At 33.9% G+C, this 24,995-nt stretch overlaps 2 protein-coding genes across 2 annotated transcripts; both read left to right on the top strand.

Annotated features, from left to right (window-relative positions):
* Positions 1-925: 925 nt before the first annotated feature.
* Positions 926-2,227, top strand: LOC105972504 (putative late blight resistance protein homolog R1A-3). Its single transcript, XM_012997466.2, has one exon. The coding sequence runs from the start codon at positions 926-928 to the stop codon at positions 2,225-2,227; it is 1,302 nt and encodes a 433-aa protein (XP_012852920.2).
* Positions 2,228-14,081: 11,854 nt separating this feature from the next.
* Positions 14,082-23,559, top strand: LOC105976172 (putative late blight resistance protein homolog R1A-10). Its single transcript, XM_088816978.1, has 3 exons — positions 14,082-14,579; positions 20,888-23,154; positions 23,266-23,559. The coding sequence occupies exons 1-2, from the start codon at positions 14,148-14,150 to the stop codon at positions 23,123-23,125; spliced, it is 2,670 nt and encodes an 889-aa protein (XP_088673104.1). The 5' UTR covers positions 14,082-14,147; the 3' UTR covers positions 23,126-23,154; positions 23,266-23,559.
* Positions 23,560-24,995: the final 1,436 nt, after the last annotated feature.

The following is a 24,995-nucleotide window of genomic DNA, read 5'->3' as shown; positions in this document are numbered from 1 at the left end:
TCCACGAGGACTTGCAAAACTAGTTCAGATTTAAGTGTACATTAATAGGACTTAATAAAACACTAAAGACTCCCTCTTTATGTGATACGCCGTTCTTGCACACGACTCGAACTTGTTGATAATCAAAGCAATTCCTCCTCCGCACTCTTGGACTTCCTCCAATGTTGAACTTCCTTCAAACGGCGGATCGACCTCTCCCGAGATCTTTTAAGCACTTCTCCCGAAACGCCGATCTTCTTTATGGCCTGGTAGAAGAAACCTGTTCTGTTGCCACACCTGCCGTGCAGACAGGGCTGCAGCACGGGCTGCACCCTTCAAAGCCTTTATGCTGAGATTTTTCTTATTAAAGCTCCATGGGACTCATATGAGGTTGAGGGCCTTATATAGGCACGGAATCCACCACCCTAAACCTAACTTGAGCCCTAAGAAATCGATTAACTAGGTAATAGAATCCTAGTTGATTTCTACTTCTATTCTAGATAAATACAAAAGATACCTAACTAGAATACAATACATGGAAATAAATCTAAGTCCTAATAAAAATATTACAAGAATAGGACTCTAATTAATTCCAAAATAAACATGGAAAACAAATCTTTGACAATCTTTAATTTCCACGTATGGCGGATTTCTTCAATCTTCACTAACGGAAATTTGGTGCCAACAAAACTCATTTCTCAACTCTGGAGAGGACGAGAATTGCTCGAATATATTATCTTTGAGTTACACCTACTTGCCTGCTCATCTTAAACCATGTTTTCTCTACATGGCAATTTTTCCAGAAGTCCATAAGATTCTTGTCTCTCGAGTGACCAAACTTTGGGTGGCTGAAGGATTTATAAAATCAAATGAATCACAAAGCTTGGAAGAGATTGCACGAGGTTACGTAGATCTCATTGACATAAATCTCTTTTTAAAACATACAATGGGATCGAATGGAAATCTGAAAAATTGCATGATCCATGATCTTCTGAGAGACTTATGTGCAAAGGTAGCTCATAAAGAAGAGTTTATCTGTGTGGTCGAAGACATTCCACGAGGAACAGAAAGGGGACGTCGTATTGTATGTGATAAAAAACTTCAATCGAAGTATCCGTTTCCTGTCTTTTATACTTTGCGATTGGCACCACTTACCCGTACATGGGTAACAAGCATAGATGGTCGATTTTCCAAAAATAGATTGCTCAGAGTAATGTCCTTCAACAATGGGGCCAAGAAAAAATATTTACACCGACATATTGTTGATCAAGTGAACATGCGGTATCTTGCTACCAGTTTCAAGATACCCTCTCTTGGTGTCATGCTTCCTTCATCAATAGACATTGTATGGAATTTGCAAACACTAATTATCAGAGGGAGAGTTAAAGCACCATCTGAAATATGGGAGATGCGACAACTGAGGCATGTGGATATATGGGAGCTACATCTTCATGATCCTCCTCCTCAGAGTGGTGACCAACAACAGGATGATTTTGTTTTGCAAAATCTGCAGACACTAAAGAATGTAAAAAACTTCGTATGGAGCGAGGAGGCTTGTAAGAGAGTTGTCAACGTCAGGAAATTGAAACTAGAGTATGGCATTGACTTGAAAGTGTCAAATAATGACTACCAACTCTACAATGTTAGCCAATTGCACAAACTTGAATCACTTTCATGCGTATCATACTGTAAGGATGAGAGGTTGAGAAAGCTTACATTCCCAAGTTCGCTCAAGAAGTTGAGATTAGAAGGTTTCATGGTTCGTTATCAAGATTTAACGGTCATTGGTTCGTTACCTTGTCTTGAAGTTCTAAAATTATTAGATAGTTCGATCAAGGAACCCGAGTGGAATCCTGTCGAGGGGGAATTCCTTCGCCTGAAATTCCTCTTATTACTATGGAGTGGTCTGGTTTCATGGAATGTAGAGAGCTCCCATTTTCCAGTTTTGGAGAAACTTGTTCTTCTACATATGGAAGAATTGGACGGAATCCCTTTAGATATTGGAGAAATACCAACGCTTCGACTGCTTGAATTGAAATCATGCAACGAGTCTATGATTATGTCGGCTATCAAAATAGCGGAGGAACAAGAAGATGCTGGCAATGAGACACTTCAAGTTCGAGTTGAGTTCTTTTCGGAGTACCTATTAGAGCGGTTTAAAAAGAAGATGAAACAATCAGGAGATCACAACTTGACAAGAAATAATTTACAAGTCGTTACAAAAAAATATGGTCCCATTGGCTCATAATATGTAATATAGTTGAAGAGTATAAGAAATATCAAAGCCATCTATATCTATATATATCTATTCTGTACCTCTCTCTCTCTCTCTCCCCCCTTTTGGACCACCTCAAGTATTTTTTATATATTTGTATATGTTTGTGTGTATTTCTTCTAATGTGTGTTTGTGTCTGTTTTTTTCTTCTTCTCCTTTTCTTTGTGGCTGATCTGTCTCCCCTTCCGAAAGGGGGCTGGTTTGTGGTTTTGTGATTCCCGAGAGAGAGGTTGACTAAGGTGGGCTGGGGTTAGTGGGTGGGCTTGGGCCCATTTAAGAGAGAAAAAGGCTGGTTGATGGGTTCTTATATTTGGGCCTGGTCAAATTAGCCCAAATCAAGTAGAAAAGAAAGGGAAAAATTCGTGAAAATTATATTTTATGTGCCTAAACTTTACCACTAAAACACTTTATGTCCTTAAATAAATCAATTCACAAAATATGTCATCGAACTTGCCACTTTTGATCAATTTATGTTCTGCCATTAACATCGTCAGCCAACTTCGACGGAAATAGCACGTGTGGCTCACGTGACGTCTATCTGGCTGTTACATGTGACGTGGAATAACTACCTACGTTGATCTGGCGAAATAATAAGACATGGAGTGACACGTAACTCTCTTCCTCTATTTCAATCTCACCAACACTCACATTTATTGAACCAAAACGCAAAAACCCTACCCCCAAATTACATATACGAAGCTTAAAATTAAGGTGAAATTCCGCAACAACAAGATTACCCAACCCTAATTTCGCAGGGTTTCGAACATTGGTGGACTTGTGACATCACAATCAAGCAACAATTCCTGATTTTGGATAAGTTTTTTCAAAGTTAATATCTTTCAACTTCGAATTTGGGATTTTGGGAGGTTTGTGGTAGTTTTGATTTCACACACAGCAACGCGGCGTCTCATAAGGGAAGAACTCTTGCAATGTGAGAATGTCTGGATTTTTTTTAATGGGTTAAAGACTTCGAGTTTGACATGGATTCGACCAAGAATGCAGATTAAATTGAAAATTTGGGAGTGGGTTGAGGAGATTGAAAGATATTTTGGAATTGGATGGCTAGGATTTATGGGATAAAGCATGAAGTGTGATTTGGGAAGAGTGAGGTAGAAATGCGAGGGGAAATTAGTAATTCGTTTGCCATGTCAATATTTCAAGGCCATATGTTATTCCACACCACGTTTAACGGCCATATAGATGTCTCGTGAGCTACATGTGCAGTTTCAGTCGAAGTTGGTCGTCATAAATTGATCAAATGTGGCAAGTTCGAGGACATATTTCGTGGATTGAAATATTTAAGGACATAAATCGTTTTAGTGGTAAAATTTAGGGATATAAAATGTAATTTTTCCGAAAAATTCAAAGCCAACTTGGAGGGTTTAGGGCTCAAAAATCTAAAACTATTGTCTTGTCTTTCTTTTGGTTTATATGTAATTCAGTAGTTGAATTTGGTGAATTGAGTATTGGAACTTGTATTTTGCTAGTTTTGGTGAATTTGGTTGATGGGGTACTGGAATTTATCTTTTGCTAGTTTTGGTGAATTTGGTTAATGATGTACTGGATAAGAATTCGAAAAATATAAGTAAAATCCGAACTTGGTCTTCCTTGTAGTCGGCTTGGTCACCTTGCACGGAATTTGTCATAATTTCTTCTACAAAACTGTAAATGATGCGTCATTTGAAGGCTTGGAAACTAGACATGCAGGGCTTTTTAACTGTATAATATTTGTTTCCTAATTCCGTTGGAGTCGATACAAAATTAAAATATAAAGTTGACTGAGAAAACGGGTTCAACAAGCTCTTCATCTTCTGCAACTTCATTAATTGTGTCACTAACCTTGAGGTGCATTGGATGTGTGGGTACATGGCTGTTCATGGGAAATTGAGGGCCCTAGGCGAGTTTTAAAAATTTGTAAAAATAGACCCCTGTTTTGTATTGTATAATGTATATCTTAATTTATTAAGGAGCACGGCTGGACAAGAAAATTTTGATTAACAGTTAAGATTTTTAGGGAAAATATGACTAAAATATTGATGAAGTTAAGGTAAAGTGAAATTCCGCGGTTCAGGGCAGAGCCCTGAAGTTTTTTTGAAAAAAATCATAGAAATATCATTGAATAAGTAAATATATGTAATTTTTTTTTTCTTTAAATATGGTATATTTCAGTTTGTCGAAACTCTTTGAAATTAGAGTTAGACAACGTAGAATATTAAAAAAATGCAAAGATTGCAGAAAAACAAAGTTTAAAATCTTGAAATAGATAAAAATTTGATAGAACTCAATATCTAATTAATTATAATTGATCTAAGACGTTCATTCACATCAAATGTAATAATAAGTGAAAATTTTCAACAAATACTTAAACTATGTGAAATATAGTTATGGTTATTCAAATTGTTGAACTATTTATGTATTTTAAATACTTCATCCGTTCCTAAATAAGTGTCTCTTTTCACTTTTCACAAAGATTAAGAAATTCAATAAATATAGCTTGATTTTAGGAAAATCATATAAAAATGAAGCTAATTGCACATAACTCCCTGTGTAATCTCGAATGGTTAAAAAGACCCCTATGTTAAAAATATTAGCAAGAAACCACCTTTATGTTATTTTTTACAAAGCACATTGCCCCTTATTTTAAAATTAGTTGTTGACTCATGTGAAATCACTAAACTACCCCTAATTAGAAACAAATTAAAATAAAATATCCAAACCCCAAAACCGCCGTCGTTTCATTTTCCGGGTTGGATTCTTGTCTCCGGTCATCTTTTCCGGCAGGAAATTTTTTTTGTTTTGTTTTTTTTCTCCATATCCTTCTTTTTGTCATGTACCCCCCTCCCCCTCCACTAACATCCTCTTTTTTTCGATGAAATTCTGGAGCACCGGTAGTCGTTGATGTGGCGGCGGCATCAAATGAGGTGGTGCGGAGAATGGGTGGCAGTATTGGAAGGATGGTTTGATGGTGACGATCAAGTGGTGCTAGGAAGCTATGTAAAGAAATTTTTAAAATTGCAATTTCATCCAAAAAGTTGGATTATTTATTTTTAAATCCAAATGAATTTATGTTTAGTTATAACATAATTTTAGAGTGCATTTGGGATTTTTCATGTCAAAAATATAACTAAGAGTCGCACAATCCGCGCGTGTAACACACAATCAGCCCGCAGGGGCCTTTCTGGCTTTGGCTTATTTTCATAAGGGGGTTCTTGCTAATATTTTTAATATGAGAAATTTTTTAGCCATTTGAGATTTCACAAGGGTGGTTTTTGCAAAAAAAAAAACAATATAAAAATGACTAAAACAACTTTTATCATTTAATGATTTATGAGAGAAAATTAATGATTAGAGTTTCATTAATAAGATTAAAACATGAAAAATGTATTTAATTTAGTATTGAAAATCTAAAGTGACAGATAATATGGAACAAAAATATTTAAAAAAAGGAGGCAGTTGTTATGGAACAGAGAGAATATCATTTAATACTATGACTAGTATATATATAAATAGTATTAAAACATTATTTGAGGGCCCCTAATTTTTTCTAAAAATCGGGGCCCCAAAGTGACCACCTCTTTCGCCTATAGTTAGAACTGGCCCTGTGTAGATAGATACTCATATATCAATACCCCTAGAAGCAAATTATGTCTCTCACGTGCAGCTGGTGCGAATTTTTCTTTATTTTTGCTAATGAAGTTTCAGAAATGTCCTCCTATAAATAAACATAAACTCAATTATTTTTTGATTTAGTTATAAATAATCTTAGTTCTAAGGACCAAAATTTAATTTCAGAAATTTCTTAAACCCCTAATCTTCCTCCTCCTTCCACCAACGCCTCCTCCTCTACCATCGCTCTTCATCATCATCGTCATCAAATAATCATCTCCAGGGCATATTCATAGTGTAATGACCAATTTTGAGTGTTCCAACAGTCACATTTTATAGTGCAACCACTGTTTTATTTTAAAAAAAATAGATATTATTTCAAGCATCACAATATCACAAATTATAAAATTGACACCCCTTATATATTTATTTTAGAGCTTTTAACACTGACCACCCCTGTGATATCTTTAATCTATACCAACTATAAAAGTGTGAATAATTAGTGATGGTTTCTTCCTTTTTTGTGTGTACAAAATTACCCTTTGGCCAATAGCTTATTTGAAGGATGATATGGTAAATGATCAACTATTTTTTAAACAAATAATTCATCATTCTTTTGAACGTGTAGGATGTTTTGTAACCGAAATTTCCATCAATTAATCCTTTGCATTAATATCAATAAACTAGCAATTTTAGAGGAAAAAAAACCTCGCATGCACATAATAATAATAATAATAATAATAATAATAATAATAATAATAATAATAATAATAATAATAATAATAATAATAATAATAATAATAATAATAATAATAATATTATTATTATTATTATTATTATTATTATTATTATTATTATTATTATTATTATTATTATTATTATTATTATTATTATTATTATTATTATTATTATTATTATTATTATTATTATTATTATTATTATTATTATTATTATTATTATTATTATTATTATTATTATTATTATTATTATTATTATTATTATTTAAATAATTTAAGCAGACATTTCATCATTATTTTGTTCGTTTTGTAACATACATTTTCATCCATCCTTTGCATTAATATAATTAATCTAGCAATTGAACTAAAAAAATCGCAAAAAAAAAAAAAAAAGAAAGAAAAAGAACAAAAAGAAAACCTCACATACCAAATGGTCCCAAACTAGTCAACTATTAATAAGAAAAGGGTTAAATACACTTTGCACCCCTGAAGTATAAACTATGTAACACTTACCCCTTAAAATGTCATTTGTATTACTTACCCACCTCAACATTAATTATTTTATATTTTAAAAATTAAAACATAATAAACATAACAACTAATATTTAGTGGATCATATAAAATTGAAAAACAACTAAAATTAAATTATTGGAGAGAAATTAAAAAGTAACATATATTGTATAATAATGAACGAAAATATATATTTAAGAAATTAATGAACTAAAATAAATTTAAATACTTCAGATTAATATTGGCTAAGTATTGATTTCTTAAAATTTATCGATAAGAATATATTCGATTAATTGGTCCAACAACAATCAGATGTTATTTATTAAATATGTACCCAATGCAAGATAATATTTTAAAATTTTGAGATACTGCATTTTTCCATATATATTTTTTAGTTGTATAATTTAATTATTCTTTGAATTATTTGTTTCAATAATAGAGATTTTTTAAGGTATTAGAATTTAAAATACAAATTAAATTGTGATTGAGGGGGTAAGTGTTACATAAGGTGTATACTTTAGGGGTGTAAAATGTATTTAACCCATAAGAAAATAAATACCTTGATTGTGCGTTTTGTAACAGACTTGATAATAATAACTGATGCAAAGCTTTTAATGCACATTCAATCACATTATTTTGCATGTGGAAAAAAACGGTCGAAACGAAAATGCATCTCCCTAAAAGGTGTGAATGTTGGAGAAGATGGTGAGATTTAGCACCCAACAACAAAAGGTTCGGAGGTTACTTTTTTGTTTTCTTACAAAATAGGAGTTTTTGGAATTGTAAGCAGGTAAATCTAATTTTTTATTTGTCGGATTATCTGTTCTTGGTATGTTGTAATTAAGTTTTTGAGTTTTTTTTCTTTTCTCCATGGTATTGAGAATTGGGTTTTGGTGCACCGGAAAACTGTAGATTATTTCTTTTGTTGATCTATGTATTCGTTCAATTTGACTATCGATCTAATTTATTTATTTATTTTGCTTTGAATTTCAGTTGTGCAACATGAAATTAGAATATGCTATTGGTTGAGCAAGATGCATTATATAATTAATGGAAATGGCCTTTTTCTCTAAGAATGCATGATCGTTCAAGGTAATAACTAAATTTCCCTTTTTCATAAGCTATTAATATTCTTATTTTTTTTTCTTGCATTTTTAGATCTCCATCTTTCATCTTAAAAATCAATTGAATCGTATAAAATAAAACTAAATCGAAGAAATAGATAGAATTATATCAAATCACATTTATTTTAAGGTAGATACATTTTGAATCCTAGAAATCAATTGAATCGTAAAACTCCTGTAAAATCGTACTAAATACTAAAAAATCGTAGAGTTATATCAAGTCGAATTTCTTTTAAGATTCTAATCGAAAAGTTCAAAAATACAAACGAATCGTTTTATTATAAATAGTAAATAGTAAGAGTTTGTAATTTTCTTAGAAAGTTGTGTTGTAAACAATAGGGGTACTAGGTTATTAAAGAGGTATGTCATGGGAGAATGAATATCTTATCAAAGAAATTCATCAACAACTAAAGGATAATTGGAGGCTAATTCACATTTTCAGAAAGATGGTAGCAGATGGCTTAGCAAAGATATATCTCACAAAGATAAGAAGGACTATTGGCATAAGGAAGCTCTTCCTTGTAATATCAAAAATGTAATTTTTATGGATAAAATAGGTATTCATAAATTTTGTAGAAAATAAGGGGTACTCTTTCCTTGTAGCATAACATGGTTTAAGAGAGGCCCCTTTGTATAATCTCCCCTCTTATCAGTATTTTTTTTTTCGGCAATAAAAAAAGAAAGTGAACAATAGGGGCACTCTTTCCTTGTTAGGTGAAACTTTGATTTAAGAATGGCCTTTGATGCAATAAAACTTTTATGTTTGGCCAAAAAATAATCTAAGTAACACAACACGTGCAACGCACGTGCACCTGCCTAGTTGCCAAAAAAGTCCATGTGTTGAAACAATCACCAAGAACTCCCCTATTAAAGTTAGTCAAATGCAGTAAGGCCCTTCCAAGTTGATGGTGGCATACACTCGCGAAATATGCGACTGGGGGTTGGTTTTTTAACTTGAAAAGACTCAACTACTCTTTAATTTAGAAATTTGGAAAACAAGCCTCAAAATGAAGTTCTCAATATTTTCAATTAAGTCCCCTTCAATTTCAGAAAAAGCCCTCTTCTCCCTTATGTCAGGGACTGTTCTGCAATTTTTCATTCATGCAACAAGTCATCAGTCCTTTAGTTTCGGTCGCGGCTCCTTCACGACGAAAGGCAAAACTCCGATGACTCTTCCACGGTAAAGAAAGAGGATTCAGATGATTGCTTTGTAAAGCACATTTCAACTCACTCTTCTCTCTAAATTTTGAAGCCTCAAGCTCTCTCGAAAAACAAAAAACACCCAGATTTGAGCCTCAAGCTATGTTCTGATCAAGATCCAAAAAAATCTAACAGGGGAAAAAGAATAATCTTCAAGCTCGTTTTTTTACTGCAAAAACCTCAGCAACAACCCGTGCAAATTCGCCACAAGAAAACAGATCTCAAACCCCTTGAAAATCCCAGGAAACATCTGACCCGGTCGATATTTTCAGAAAAAAACACAAATAATTCGAGATTTTCAGAACAAAAATCCGTGAACAAATACTAATTTTCGTGTTTTTTCGGTGGCTTCCCCGACATCCCTCTGTCTTTTTTCCCTTTATTATTTAAAATTGAATTGTTTAAAATTTACTGAGGTAGTTTCTTCTTTTCACGAAAGTCAGCAGACAATTTTGATGCAAGGACCCGTATGCGTTGCAAAACACGACGTATGGGGGTTTTCGTTAATTTTTTTTAACAGATGGGCTTTTTGGACAATATAATTAGAGATAACGCAGGTCTATGCTAATTAGGGGTGAACACGGCCGGGTTTGGGCGGGTTTTGGTAAAAAATCAACCTGACCCGATTTGTGCGGGTTGACAAATTAGCAAACTGCAACTGCTAATTTCTATACACAAACTGCTGGGTTCGGGTGGCTGTCGGGTCTGGCGGGTGGCAGTCGGGTGGCGGGCGGGTTCAACAAATATGCAATACCAAAGAAAGTTTTGACAAAATTTAATCCAATTCATTTCCAAAGAAAATCCTTTAAAAAAAATCTTCCAAAGAAAATGACATCATTCACGAAAGAATTGTCAACCCCCTTCAATTTTTTATAGTTCTCCCACTGTTTGTTTCCTCACCTGCTCCTTTTTCCTCTCTTTTGTCCATTTTCTATTTTTCTTTCTTTTTTTCTTTTTCTTTTTTGCTCTACAAACAGTCGGATAGCTTTTCGTCGAAATTTGCCATCACTTTATACTTGACATTGCTAAATGAGAGTGACAATAGTTTTGAAGTGCGCTCCACCGATATCGTACACTGTTTTTATGGCGATCGATAACATTGGCGTAATTTAAATTGAGAAAAAAAATATTGAGTAAACTGCAAAAAGTACCCCTGTTTAATCTCTAAATAGCAAAAAACTCCCTGTGATAAATAAACTAGCAAAAACCGCCCTGTGAAATTTAGTCAAAGGCAAAAGCCCCCCCGGTTGACTTAAGTGTGGCTCACTCGCGGGTTGCGCGACTGGTAGTTGGTTTTTGGACGTAAAATGACGAAATTGACCCTATAAATGTATTTATATGTATATATATTATATGTATATATATTTTCCTTTTAATTTGATTGTTTAGAAATTAAAATATTATTAAAAAGTAGTAAATAATTAAATTTAAAAATTATTAAAAATTTGCTAATCAAATTAAGTATAGATTTTTTAAATACATAATAATGGAATTTAAGTTTTCTTTTCATGTAGCAATAATTTAAAATATATACAAAAATTATGTGATAATAAAAATCAAATAAATTAAAGACCCCATTGTACCTTTATAATTAAGATATAACAAAAATAAAATAATTAAAATATTTAAAAAAATATAAGAATTTATTAATTGCAAAATCCTGGGGGTATTTGTGTCTTTTTACATGAAGTCAACACTCAAATGAGAAATGGGCCGAATGTGCTATTTAAATAATTTCACAGGGGGGTTTTTGCTAGTTTATTTATCATAGGGGGGGTTTTCGCTATTTAGAGATTACACATGAGTACTTTTTGCAGTTTATTCAAAAAATATTGGCTGGAAAATAAATATGTGAGAGAAGCAACCATGAAATAGATAAAGAGGAGACAAGAAGAGGCGCTCGACAGGGGAGGCGCAAATAAAGTGCAAATCCCTAGATTTCCCTAATTATTTGATATTATATATATTTGTATGAGTTGTATGCGGGTTGTAATTGTCAAACCCGCTACCCGACCCGTTCTACTCGGGTGTTCATTTTGCCAAACTCCTGGGCATAATTTTGTAGGTAAAAATTGCGGGTTTCGGGCGGGTGGAGCGGGTTGGGCGGGTTTATGTTCACCCCTAATGCTAATACCTCATTTATTTTATGACACCCCTCAGAGCCGGTCCTGAGAATTTGGGGGCCCTAAGCGGAGTTTAACATTATTACTTTGGTTTTTTTAAATAGTATTTAAATTATATTGTTATTGGTACACATTTTTAACAAATATCTTATTTAATAAACAAACTTTTTTTCTCTTTTATTGAAAATAACAATATGAATTTGAAATATATCAAATACGAACCTTAATGTTGTTGGCATTGTAAAAACATTTGATGACATAATGATATATGCATCTATTTCATGCATAAACAACACATTACGGGGAGGAAAAAAAACAATCGTTGATCAAAATTATTAAAAGTACATATATTGATCATTATATTGTTCGTCTCAACCGACAACAGTTCGTTTCAATCTTTTTGTGATATGAATGTTTGGTTTAAGAATTAATTACGTAAAAAAAATTGGCATATACATTTGGATATTAATAACATACTAAGTAATTATATAATTAATTTATAAACAATATTATCTACAAAACACAATATTTAAATTGGTCTTTCTTTATATTTTTTGAATAGTTGAGATTATAAAATATTCCATTAACATATAGTTTAAAACAACATCTAATAAAATATTTAAGGACTAAAATGTGCTATATAACTAATTATTGGGGTCATATAGTGGTTTATGAAAAAAAATATGGGGCCCCCTTGTGGGGTGGGGCCCTAAGCCAATGCTTCCCTGGCTTACCCCAAGGCCGGCTCTGCAGTCACCCCTTATATATTTATTTTATTAATTTCACATTCCTCTACAAGAAACATGTAGGGGTATTTCAGTCCGTAAAAAAAGTGAGAATAGTCATTAGCCGCATAAGCTACAGATGAACATAGAACGAGCTCGAATTTCGTCGGCCATCTGTAACCTTTGTTTCAACTATTTGTTTTGGTAAAATCCCAATTAGAAGACTTTCATTAAATACTAAGAAATATAAATACATTCAGCTTTGACAAATTGTCTTCATGTTTAGAATTTAATATTTTGTATTTAGAACTAATTTGTTTTTGATGCATAAGTCCATTTCTCTCGTTTTGTTTTTCAAATTTTAATTTTGCAGCAGCCGGAGTTCACTTTGTATTCTCCTAATTCACAAAACAAGTTTTAAAGAGGATCATATATCAGAAATGGCAGCTTATGCAGCTCTAGTTTCTGTTTTTAATTTGTTAATGCAAATTAAAAACACTGACATTGGTACTTTGCAATTATATTTAGGTGCAAAATTAGAGTTTCTAGACAAAAAATTGAATGGCCATTTAGGCCAATTTGAAAGGCCGGCTTACGTCGTGGTTGGTGCAGCGTATTAGTCGATACCAATAGCTAATCGATGTTCTAAAAAAATTAATAATTCAGGGGTTTTTGTTTAATTTGGTATCAAGACTTGGCTATATAATAACTTTCGAGATACGTGGGTATTTTCATATTGATCCATATTGGGTAGGTGATTGACAATAACTAACCATGACGGCAACTTGCTGTTGTCAATTAACAAGTAACCATATGTCATTGTATGTAATTGACTAATTATACAATATGTTTACTCAAAAAAAATTGTTAGGTAAATATGTTAGGTGAGTGATATCAATCAACAGTGGACAACTTGTCAATTGTCATTTGCATTATTCCTTAATGTATATATATTGTCTATCGGTAGTGGCGACTCCAGAAATTCGTTATACGAAATTGTTGGGGGTTCCCAAAAAAATTTAGGACATTTTTTCTTATGCATAAATTAGGACATAATCATAAAACATGAAAGAAAAAAAAAAAAAAAAAAAAGGAAACGATAATTTTAATCATTATTTAACATATAATGACCAGTTCATATATATTGTTAGACCTTGAGAAACTTTATCGCGCACTTGAAATATTTGAATGAGTGACTGTGGGATTCAAACTCATGACACGAACTCAGGACCTTTTCATTTGGTCTGGCTCTGATACCATGTTGAATGATCATCTCAACCAAAAGCTTAAGCTGTTAGTAAAATGTATTATTTAATATTAATATCTCCAATAAATAATAATAATAATAATAATAATAATAACAATAATAATATTATTATTATTATTAAAGGAATTGTTTAGTGGCGAATTGAAGAAATAATGTCACACTACTGCATGCCAATTCTGAAGTAGTCATATAGTTCCTATTCTAAAGGGACACGTGTCATTTTGTTAATGGAATCTTCTTTTAACGGATGATCCGTTACAAATTAACACCCAATAACATATACAAATGTTTTATGAACTTATTAAAATTTCAAACTTATTGCTTAGCCTTAAGATAATGATCAACTTAATTTCGAGGTAAGTACCTATCCACAAGACTTTGAATCATCCTACACGTCAGTGACACTTATTTGCTCTTGAGTCCACGGTCACTAATAACTCTCGTAATTATCCACACCTTTCTCTGTCTCTATATATATATACGTTCGTCCGGTCAGTGGTCACACTACACTGCTAGTTATTTCTATCAAGCACTTAAGAGAGAGAGAGAGAGAGAGAGAGAGAGAGAGAGAGAGAGAGATGAGTTGAAATATATACATATAATGGCGGATGCAGCGGTGGAATTCCTGCTGGAAAACCTCCAGCAGCTACTGGTTCACCACGTTCAGCTGATCAGAGGCGCGAAGAAAGAGGTCGAGAAGCTGGAGAGCGATCTCCAAGTCTTCAAAGACTTTCTGAATGAGTACTCGAGCAAAATGCGGAGGAAGGACGACAGTCTGCAAACTGTCGTCCGTCAGATCCGCGATGTTGTTTACGACGCGGAAGACATAATCGACGCCTTCGTGACCCAAGCTGCTGTAGTCAAGTCCGAGAATTACTTCCGAAGAGCTCTCGAGAAGCCAGTGAACCTCCACAAAATCGCCACACAAGTCAAACCTGTCCGAGCCAAAATTACTGAGATTTACGGAGGAAAAAACAAGATTGAGTTCGCCAGCCTCCCTGTTGGATTTGGAGCACTGCAAGAAGAATTTGAGGTCACTATTCTTTTTTCCCTCTCTTTTATTTTTTATTTTTTAAACTAATTGGGAGCTTCATATTAGTATTGAAGATATCGAATTTTTATATGAGGTTACCTTCGAAAATTTTTAGTACAAACGAAAAAAAAATCAAAGATTGATGATATCTGTCTTAAGAGGAAAAGGAATTATCAAAAGGGAACTTAATATATAAGCGCATGGTGGCAAAATTTATTAGAACTAAATGACAAGCCTAACTAAATATTTGATTCATATTTTTTATTAAATTCATTCCAAAATGTCCTTCACTCACAAATTTGAAATTAGAGCAAATTGTAAATTAACTATGATGTACTATGGTATTATTTAAATATTTTTCGTCGTAGACATCTACAGACACCCATAGAAACAGTAGTAATACGTAGTTACCCACAGACATCTGCACACATCTTGAAACCATAACTCTTCCTTTGAACCCGAGTCACCAGATATCCATAGACACTCACATACATCTGTAGATATCAAAATCAAAAAATCTTAGATTTGCCCCACCAAGCCCTAACTTGGCCCCAACACCACCAGCATCCCCACCACCGCCATCGCATCCGCCATATCTACCCCCATCATACCCACCACCGTCATGCCTTCATTTCCGCTATCGCCATAACCGAGTCTCTACAACCGCGACCAACACGTCCATACTCGACCACCGCCATCGCAGCCGCCATATCTACCCCCACCATACCCATCACCGTCATGCCGCCATCTCCGCTACCGCGACCACCATAGCCTCCGCTTCCCTCGACAATTGAGTGGAGAGAGGGAGTAAAAACAAAATCTGGTTGAAGAGACGTAAATAGAGGTTATATTTGAAGGTATAAGTGCAAGTTACTGATAAAAAATATTAGAAATGTGGCTCATATTATATTTTAAAAAATGAGTGTATGTGAAAAGTTAGTTTGAGATTGTCGTTTAGTTCTAATTAAATTTGGTTGAGGAACCCTTACATATTAACCTCTCACCAAAAAGTCTCACGCCACTATTATTCAAGCATATATGGATCTTTTGGCACATTACAAATAAGCCTCATTGGATACTTATTTATAAAGGGGTCAATACAAAATACTCTTTTACAAAAAAATCCACACATTGCCCACAGGTGTGTAACAAGACTAAAATAGCCCTCACATTTTAATTTGCTCCAATTTCATCCTTTAATTCAATTTAACATCAGTTTGACCTCAAATTTTACAAATTATTTAATTTGGACCCAAAATTCAATTTTGAGTACAATTTCGCCCATCGCCGCCGTTGAACTTTTTTTTTTTCCTTTTTTCCTTCCTGATTTTTCCGTCGGTTTCGGGTGTTGACTTTTTCGATTTTTCTCTCTGTTTTGCAGCCTCTGACCGGCGGTCAACGCCGGTCTCCGGCGTTGATTTTTTTTTTTCTTTTTTTTTTTTGAATTTTCTTTTTCTTTAACATCATTTTGCCTCGTTTAAACAACAATATTGTTGTGGTTCACAACCATATTAACTATATTACTGTTAAACATAGTAATATTAACTATACTCTAGTTTAGCACAGTAATATTGCTATATTAACATCTACCACAGTAATATTAACACAACAAAAATCATCATTATTGAGTAATAGAATAATATTAATATGTTGCCCCTTCAACAAAGGCAACATAATAAAAAAGCCAAAAGAATTAATATTGATAACCACAGTAATATTACAATAGTAGACAATAATATTATTACGTTAATCCGTCAACAACTCAAACAAAAAAATAAAAATAAAAAAATAATATTGATGTGGTTGACAGTTATATTATTGTGTTTACACTTTACAGTTATTTTACCGTCAACAATAGTAATATAATTACGTTGACTTGTCAACAAATCAAACAAAATAAAAAAATAAAATAAATATACCAAAAAAATCATAATATTGTCGATGACGTAATTGTACTGTCGTTGCTGACATAATTGTACTGTCAACGACAGTACATTTACGCTCAGCGACAGTATAATTATTGTTAATGACAGTATAATTACAGTCAACATTTAGTGGCGGGTGTAAAAAAAAAACGGATAAAAATTGTAGGAAAAAAACACTAAAAAAAGCCAATGCCGGAGACAGGTGGTCAACGCCGGATCGGCAACGGAAAAAACATACAGAAAAAAAAAAATCAAAAAAGTCAATACCGGAGAACGGTGGCAAAAAAAGAATTTCAAAATTCATTTTTATAAAAAAGTTAAAATTGAAATTTTGTGGTCAAAATTGATTAAATTGGGGTTACAATTAAGAATTTGATGTAAATGGTTTGGGGTAATTTTTTCATATATATTAATTTTTCCTTTATTTATAATACATACTAAAAGAATGGACTTATTGATGAAAGATATATAAATCAAGAACCTTGAATAATAAAGATGGATGGTCAGAGTATAATTTTTATTATTAATATTTTTAAAATCCTTTGTCTTGTTATGTGGAAAAAACCAAGACCTTTTCTATTTTGGTAGCCCCTCAATTTAACGGTAAAATAAATTTAATATTGTTTCAATAATCCTTAATCTATTTTGGTAGCCCCTCAATTTAACGGTAAAATAAATTTAATATTGTTTCAATAATCCTTAATAAATGACTGCTTATTTTTATTTAAAAAAATATACTAAATCAAATAAATATTTAAGATATTATAAATTTTCATATAGTGGATGATATTATTTACTCCATTACATATGTAAATAAAAATTTAATACTCATTTGTAACATCAAATTTCATATAATTAATAATAAATTTAAAAGTGAAGTTAAATGATATTTGGTGTTATAATTAAATACAATAAAACCCCAACATACAACCTTTAATTTAAATATTTAATGACTAAATAATCCCAATATTTTAAGACTTGTAATATCTTAAGTAGGCAAATGGCAAATAGGCTCATGACAAATGATTTAAATGTACATAGGTTCAACAAAAAACAGTCTCGGAAATAAACCAATTTTCACATTTTTTGTCTAAAATACCCCTCATAATATAATTTCCATCAATTCCGTCCATTATACTTCAACTTCATCAATATTGCACATTGACCCCAGATTTGAACAAATATCACCTTAACCCTCATTTTCATAATTTTTTGATTTTTTTTTAGAAAATAATTTTTTTTTACAGCCAGATTCCGGTGTTGACTTTTTTTTTTTTTTTTTTTTTCTTGAAACTATTTTTTCTCTCTAAATTACTGCATTAACAACAAAATTATTGCGTGAGACAGTAATATTGAATGCCAAAACAGTAATATTACTAATATTACTGTCCCAAACAGTAATATTACTGTCCCGAACACTAATATTACGAATATTACTTTCCCGAACAACAATATTACTAGTATTACTGTCCCAAACTGTAATATTACTACACGAGACAATAATATTACGGTCGGAGACAGTAATATTACGGTCGAAGACAGCAAAATTGCAGGCCAAGACGATAAAATTAATTTATATAGTTAAACTATTGTCATCGACACTAACATTACTGTCGGAGACAGTAACAACATTGTAGGCCAAGACAATAATATTAATTAAAATATTTTTTTAAGAATTTTTTTTCAAAAATAAAAAATAAAAAATAAAAATCAACGCTAGAGACCGGCGGTGGCGGTCAAAATTGGTTAATTGGTGAAATTAGGCTAAATTGAGTGTAACACAGTTTTTTTTTTCTTTTAACACATCAGATTCAGACCTACTCCTTGTCTGGTGTGCAAGTCACCAACGCCACAATCCTGTTGTATCAACTTCAACTGTTGAGACTTGAGATAGTTGAACCATTTCCTATCACAATGCTGCAACTCAAGATATATATTCCGTTTCTCAAGAATCCTTTCATTACTACCAGTGAGGCTTTTATAACTTAGAGCATTCCATTCCCACCTCTGAATTAGAAACATTTCTTGTCAAGCATTGCCATTGAAATCAGGTTTTTCTTCGATTTCAGAACATACATCACCTCTGATAGAATTCTCTCAATTCCATCAAACATCTTGATTCTGACAGTTCCTCTTACATGCACTCTTAATGCATCATTTCCAAGAGTGGCAATTCCTTCATACGCTAATTCCAGTGTCTCAAACCAGTCTTTATTGGGACATATGTGGAAGGAACAACCATATTCCAAAACTTACTATTTTCTATCTCTGCCTTCCGTGACTGTTAGAACATCTGCAGTATCATAGTCTTTTATTGCAACATCTGATTCTCGTGCAGTCATGTTCTTGTGCTGAATTTTCTTCCTTCTCTCAGGGCAATCTCTTCTTAAGTGTCCTTCTTTGTGGCAGGTTTAACACATCCATTTACTCTTCTCATATTTATTGTCCTTTAGCTTGTCAAAATTTGACTCGGATTTTCCATTCTTCATCTTCTGTTCCTTCTTGTCTGGTCTTCCTCTAACAAACAAGATTTCAGCATTAAAATCAACTTTTGTTTCCAATTTCTTTTGAAACTCTTTTGCCTTCACAACAGAAACTACCTCCTCCACATAAATTGTCTATTCTCTTCCATAGATCATGGCATTTTTAAAGTGTTCATAACTCTTAGGGATAGAGTTAAGAAGCACCCGTGCATTATCTTTATCTTCTAAGGTCACTTCTATGTTTACAAGATCATTTTTAACAATTTTGTTGAACTCATCAATTTATCCACTAACAGATTTCTCATCCACCATGTTGAAATAATAACGTTTTTGCTTCAGATATAACCTATTTGCCAAGGACTTTGTCATATACTGTTGTTCCAGTTTCAGCAATATAGCTTGAGGAGATTTTTCTCTTGAAACTTCTCTTAGTAATTTATCTCCAAGACTAAGAATTATTGAAGTGTGAGCCATATCCATGATCTCAACTTTCTCCTGATCAAATAGTGATCAGTCACTCAATCATGTTGGACCTTTTAATGCACCATTTGTTGCACAAGCATGGCCCTCATCTTTACTCTTCATATCCGAAGTCATTGTTGTCAGAGAACTTCTTCATGTCGTACTTGGCTGACGCCATTATCTCTTGGTATATAACCTTCCCACAGATGGCACCGGTTGTTAGATAATTATCAGCCAATTGTTGTGACAAGTCGACAGTTGAAACAACACTACTATTGAGACAACAACTGTCGAGACAATCAACTGTTGATACAATCAATTTACAGAACTACGCAAACCCTAACTACGTTTGTATGATGAATAACAATAGAAAATAGAATAAAGAAGACAAGAATTAATGTGGTTCGACCAAGAACAAGGCCTACATCCCTTAGGAAAGGGAGCACTGCTTTTATTAGTCAAACACTAATAATTACAGAGAATAACAAGCACAAAATATTTATCCTACACTATCTTCTCTCTAGTGTATCTCTCTTTTGTTTCTCAAGCTTTTCTATTATCTCTCTCAAAATTGTTTCTCTCGTGTGTCTCTCCGCCACAAATATCGATCTCTCTCTGTTTGTCTCTCACGTTCTGCTCCTTCGTTATACCCTAATTTATATGCCCGAGATCTCCTTTTATAAGCAAGGGAATCTCCTACTTTGGCCTAAAGAAAGACTCATCCTTTTGAAAGGAAATTATGAAAATGCAGTTTCCTTCTGTCTCATTTCATGAATTCTAGATAAATTAGGATATTAAATGCTATCAATTTAATTATTGTTGACTTGGAAGACATCTCAACAACAGCCTCATTAGCTTCATGTTCCATTCTATAATATATTATGTCCCATTGCATGGGAAGTAGAATCTTTCTTTTAAACATGTCTACCACCAATTTGGATGTTCTTCAATATGTATGTCCTTTCCATCAATAGATCTTCAATATTGGAATTTATTGAGTTGGAGTCTTTTCTTTCTTGACTAGTTGTTCCTTTGTTGCTTTGGACATGCTATGTGAGTTCCACATTTTCTTTGAGTTCTTCCACATAGTAGCTATACTTGTTGACACGATGAACGGTATCTTGATAACTTTGATTGTACTAGTATTCTCTTTGTTATAGAAAAAATGATATGGAGTGCATAATTTATAGACTGTAATGGATACAAGAAGTCATTCCAATCCTAATTCCATGTTCTTTGGAAATGTACAAAATTATGAAAATACTAGAAGGTTTCTTGACTTCCACCTAGTTAATAGGTGCAAACGCAATCACCTTTCTTGAATATGAGAAGCAATTCTCCATTGGTAAAAAAACATAAAAAAAATAAATTCAGGACTATATTTTTGACACCTAACAAATGAAAATTTCTTATTCTGAAAAATCTATTCTTCAAACAGGTTCCCCTAGTGAGACAACGCAATTTGGTAGAGCTTGAAGATGAGACCAAAACAATAATAGGATATCTGACTGCAGAAACCGAGCAGCTTGATGTGATCTCGATCATTGGTATGCCTGGTCTTGGCAAGACAACACTGGCTGGTAAGATCTTCCGTGATCCCGCAATCGTTTACAGATTCCACACACGTATATGGGTTTACATATCTCAAGAGTTCACAAGGAAGAATGTCTTTCTTGCCATTCTTAAAGAGTTTACCAAGGTTACCGAGGAAACGAAAACGAAGAGCGATCACGAGTTAGCCATGTTGGTTGCTGCTAAACTAGACGAAGGAAGATTCTTGATTGTAATGGATGACGTGTGGGCAGCTGAGGATTGGGATAAACTCAAAATTGCTCTACCGCATACCAATAGCATGGGTAAAGTCTTGATCACCAGTCGTCATGAGGAAGTGGCTAAACGTGCTAACACTAACATCAATAGACTTCCCCACAAGTTGCGTTTCTTGACTCATGCCGAGAGTTGGTTGCTCCTCCGACTGGAGGTTTTCGGTAAACCTGCGTGCCCTCCTGAACTGGAAGATCATGGAAAACTAATCGCCAAGGATTGCAACGGTCTGCCACTTGCAATAGTTGTCATAGGAGGGATTCTCGTCAAAAAGTTTTCGGCATCAAACGAGACAACATGGAAGAAAGTGTCTGAAAGCGTGAATAGATATCTTATTGAGAAGGATCCGGAGAGACGCATGGAGAAAATTATAGCACTGAGTTATGATAAATTACCTTATCATTTGAGAGCGTGCTATCTCTATCTAGGAATGTTCCCGGAAGACTTTCAAATCCCGGCTTGGAAATTGATCCGCATGTGGATTGCTGAAGGGTTCATACAACAAAGCATTGGAGTAAGCTTGGAGGAAACTGCGGAGGGCTATTTGGAAGATCTTATCAGCAGGAACTTAGTTAGAGTCGACAAGGTTAAATCCGATGGTAAAATCAAAACATGCCGCATACATGACATGCTCCGTGATTTCTGCATAAATGAAGCTAGAAACGAAAAGGAAAATTTTCTCCAAGAAATAAAGAAAACAAATGAAGGTTTTGCTCCTCCCATTTCTCAGATAGAAAAGTATCGTCGTCTTTGTATCCATTCCAATGTCTTGAGCTTTATTTCTTCAAAACCTTATGGTCACCGTGTCCGGTCTTTTGTTTGTTTCTCCAAGGAAGAAGTCATTTTACCGGCAGATTGCATTTCAAACATTCCGACTTCTTTCAAATTGCTTAGAGTTTTAGATGTCAAGCCCATCATATTCGGCAAAAGTATTCCCAGTGACATGTACCAATTGCTTCATTTGAGGTACATCGTCCTGTCCTTCAATTTATCGGTTGTTCCTGCACACTTCTCCAAGCTTTGGAACCTACAAACTCTTATAGTCGATACGCCATCTCGTAAAATCACAATCAAAGCAGATATTTGGAACATGCTTCATTTAAGGCATCTAAAGACGAATGCATCTGCATCTTTGCCCAAGAGAGATAACAGCAGTGACAAAGGAGGTCAAAAGCTTCAAACACTTGATACAATCTCACCAGAAAGTTGCTCCGAACAAGTTTTTGTCACGGCCTGTAATTTAAAGAAATTAGGCATTCGTGGCCCGCTAGCCTCGCTGATTGACGGAAAGATCGGGTCATTTGGCAGCTTAAGAAAATTGGACCATCTTGAAAATCTGAAGCTACTAAATGATGTATTTCCCCGTCCAGCTTCGGAAGGTCAGCTACGGTACCTTCCTCAGCCGCACGAGTTCCCACCGAAACTGAAGAGCCTAACATTATCCGATACTTCTCTCGACTGGAGTCATATGTCTATTCTAGGATCACTGGAGAAACTAATTGTTCTTAAGCTAAAAGATAATGCATTCATGGGGAAGACTTGGAATACGGCCGATGGAGGCTTTCGCCATCTCGAGGTCTTGCATATTGGACCGACGAATTTAGTTGTTTGGAAAGCTTCAGGCCATCACTTCCCGAAGCTCAGACGCCTTGAGCTCTACAACTGCGAAGAACTCATACAAGTTCCGATCGGACTGGCCGATATACAGAGCCTCCACTTTTTGGAATTGATGAACTGTTCGAACTTTGCAGCTGACTCTGCAAAAGAAATCCGCAATATAAAGAAGCAACAAGAACAAACTACCCAGGTCAGCATATTCAAGCTCTCCGTTTTTCCACCTCTTGATGAGTGATCGCCCGTAACGGTTCTACTGGACATGAGGTGAGTAATACCTCAAAATTAACTATACATTTCAACTTGTAGTTCCATGTTAAATCTTACATTCTTTCTTCAAAAGCTTGTGATTGATTAACGAATCACAATCTGGTGCAGATGTATCTAATAAAGCTGCAAGGGAAGATTACGGAGGATGTGTGATATGCATTGAGATGTTTTCGGATATATCCTACGTGGTCAAGCTTGCTTGAATAAGTGTTTCATGACTTTCATTTCTGTATTTTTTTCATTACAATTGTTCAAATGTTGTTTATTTATTGCCCTCCATGTGTGTTACCGTATGCCATTTCTGAGTCGTATTTACTTTTGTTGTTTGATTTTAATGATACGCCTTGTATTGATTTTTGAGTGAACCACTATGTGTAATGTTATTCCATGAGTGTTAAATTAGGGAAAAATACAGTTTATGTCCCTAAACTTTACCACTAAAATGATTTATGTTCTCAAATATTTCAATCCACGAAATATTTCCATTAACTTGCCACTTTTGATCACATTATGTTCTGTCATTAACGTCGGTAGCTAACTTCGACGGAAATAGCACGTGTGGCTCATGTGACGTCTATGTGGCCGTTAAATGTCGAGTTGGACAACACCCAGTGCCTACTTTGCCGATGAAACATGATGTGGAGCGACACGTCAATCTCCTCCCCTATTTTTATTCTAAAATCCCTAATTTGCCATATCCCCAATGAACCCGTAAACCAACCTCTAAAATCCCATTTTGAATCCTTCAATGAAGGCGAAATTCAAAAAATAGCAGAATCGTCTTCTCAACTTTTTGAATGTCTGTGTAATTAAAGCGTCATAATCGCAAAACAATTTGCGATTTGGTAAGTTTCCTCAAAGTTGTTATCTTTGAACAATTTTCGATTTTGGTAATTTGTCTACTTGTAGTGTTGATTTCACCTCAATGTTTTTGTTGTAACATAAAATATGAGTAAATGATCTAACTATGGCTATTGGAGCTCATCCTCAACGAGCTCTGATGCTCATTCAACATCTTATACAATCAATTGTAAATGTGGATTTCGTTTGCCAGTGATTACATCATGGACGCCAGACAATCCAGGGAGAATATACCAAGCTTGCCCAAATTATGGGGTAAAATGCATTCCTTTTATTTGATCATTAATGTATATTGAATTTGTTATGTTATTTGATTCAAATTTTGGGATTTGTTACAAAAACCAAGCTACTGTGGTGTATTCAAGTTGTTGGATCCTGAAATATGTGGTAGATCCAAGATAATTATCCCGGAACTGCTTAGGAGAGTGAACAAACTAGGGGGTGAATTTGTTTGTTTTAAAGAGAAAGAAGAAATATTGAACCAAGTAGAAGGTGAAGTGGCTTATTACAAAGAGAAAGAAGAAAAATTGAACAAGCTAGAAAGTGAACTTGCAAAGGAAAAAATGATTATTCAGAAAAGAGCCAAGAAACTGAACGGTTTGATTGCAATGTACAATAGGAGGATGAAGTTGCAAGTTGGAGTCTTTATATGTACAATTGGCACAGAAAGAGGGTATATGTATTGTTTGTATGTGGATGTTGTTTCTATGTGGATGTTGTTTGTACGTTTCGTTTATGGTCAATTTTCAGTTGTTAGGAGTTATTGTAATGGTGAATTTGGTAATTTGGTAGTAGTTCTTGAATTTGGTGAATTTGGTAGTAGTTCTTGTAATGGTGAATTTGGTAATTTGGTAATAGTTCTTGAATTTGGTGAATTTGGTAGTAGTTATTGTATTGGTCAATTTTCATTTGCTAGCTATTATGTTGGTTTCCATCAAGTATCTTATATGTATTGATCAATTATGGAACTTATATAT

The sequence above is a fragment of the Erythranthe guttata genome, chromosome 4, assembly GCF_056151865.1.
Source record: "Erythranthe guttata isolate IM_541 chromosome 4, IM_541, whole genome shotgun sequence".
NCBI classification, from domain to species: Eukaryota; Viridiplantae; Streptophyta; class Magnoliopsida; order Lamiales; family Phrymaceae; genus Erythranthe; species Erythranthe guttata.
Note: the sequence above shows the minus strand (reverse complement) of the source record. Positions and strands in the feature narration are given on the sequence as shown.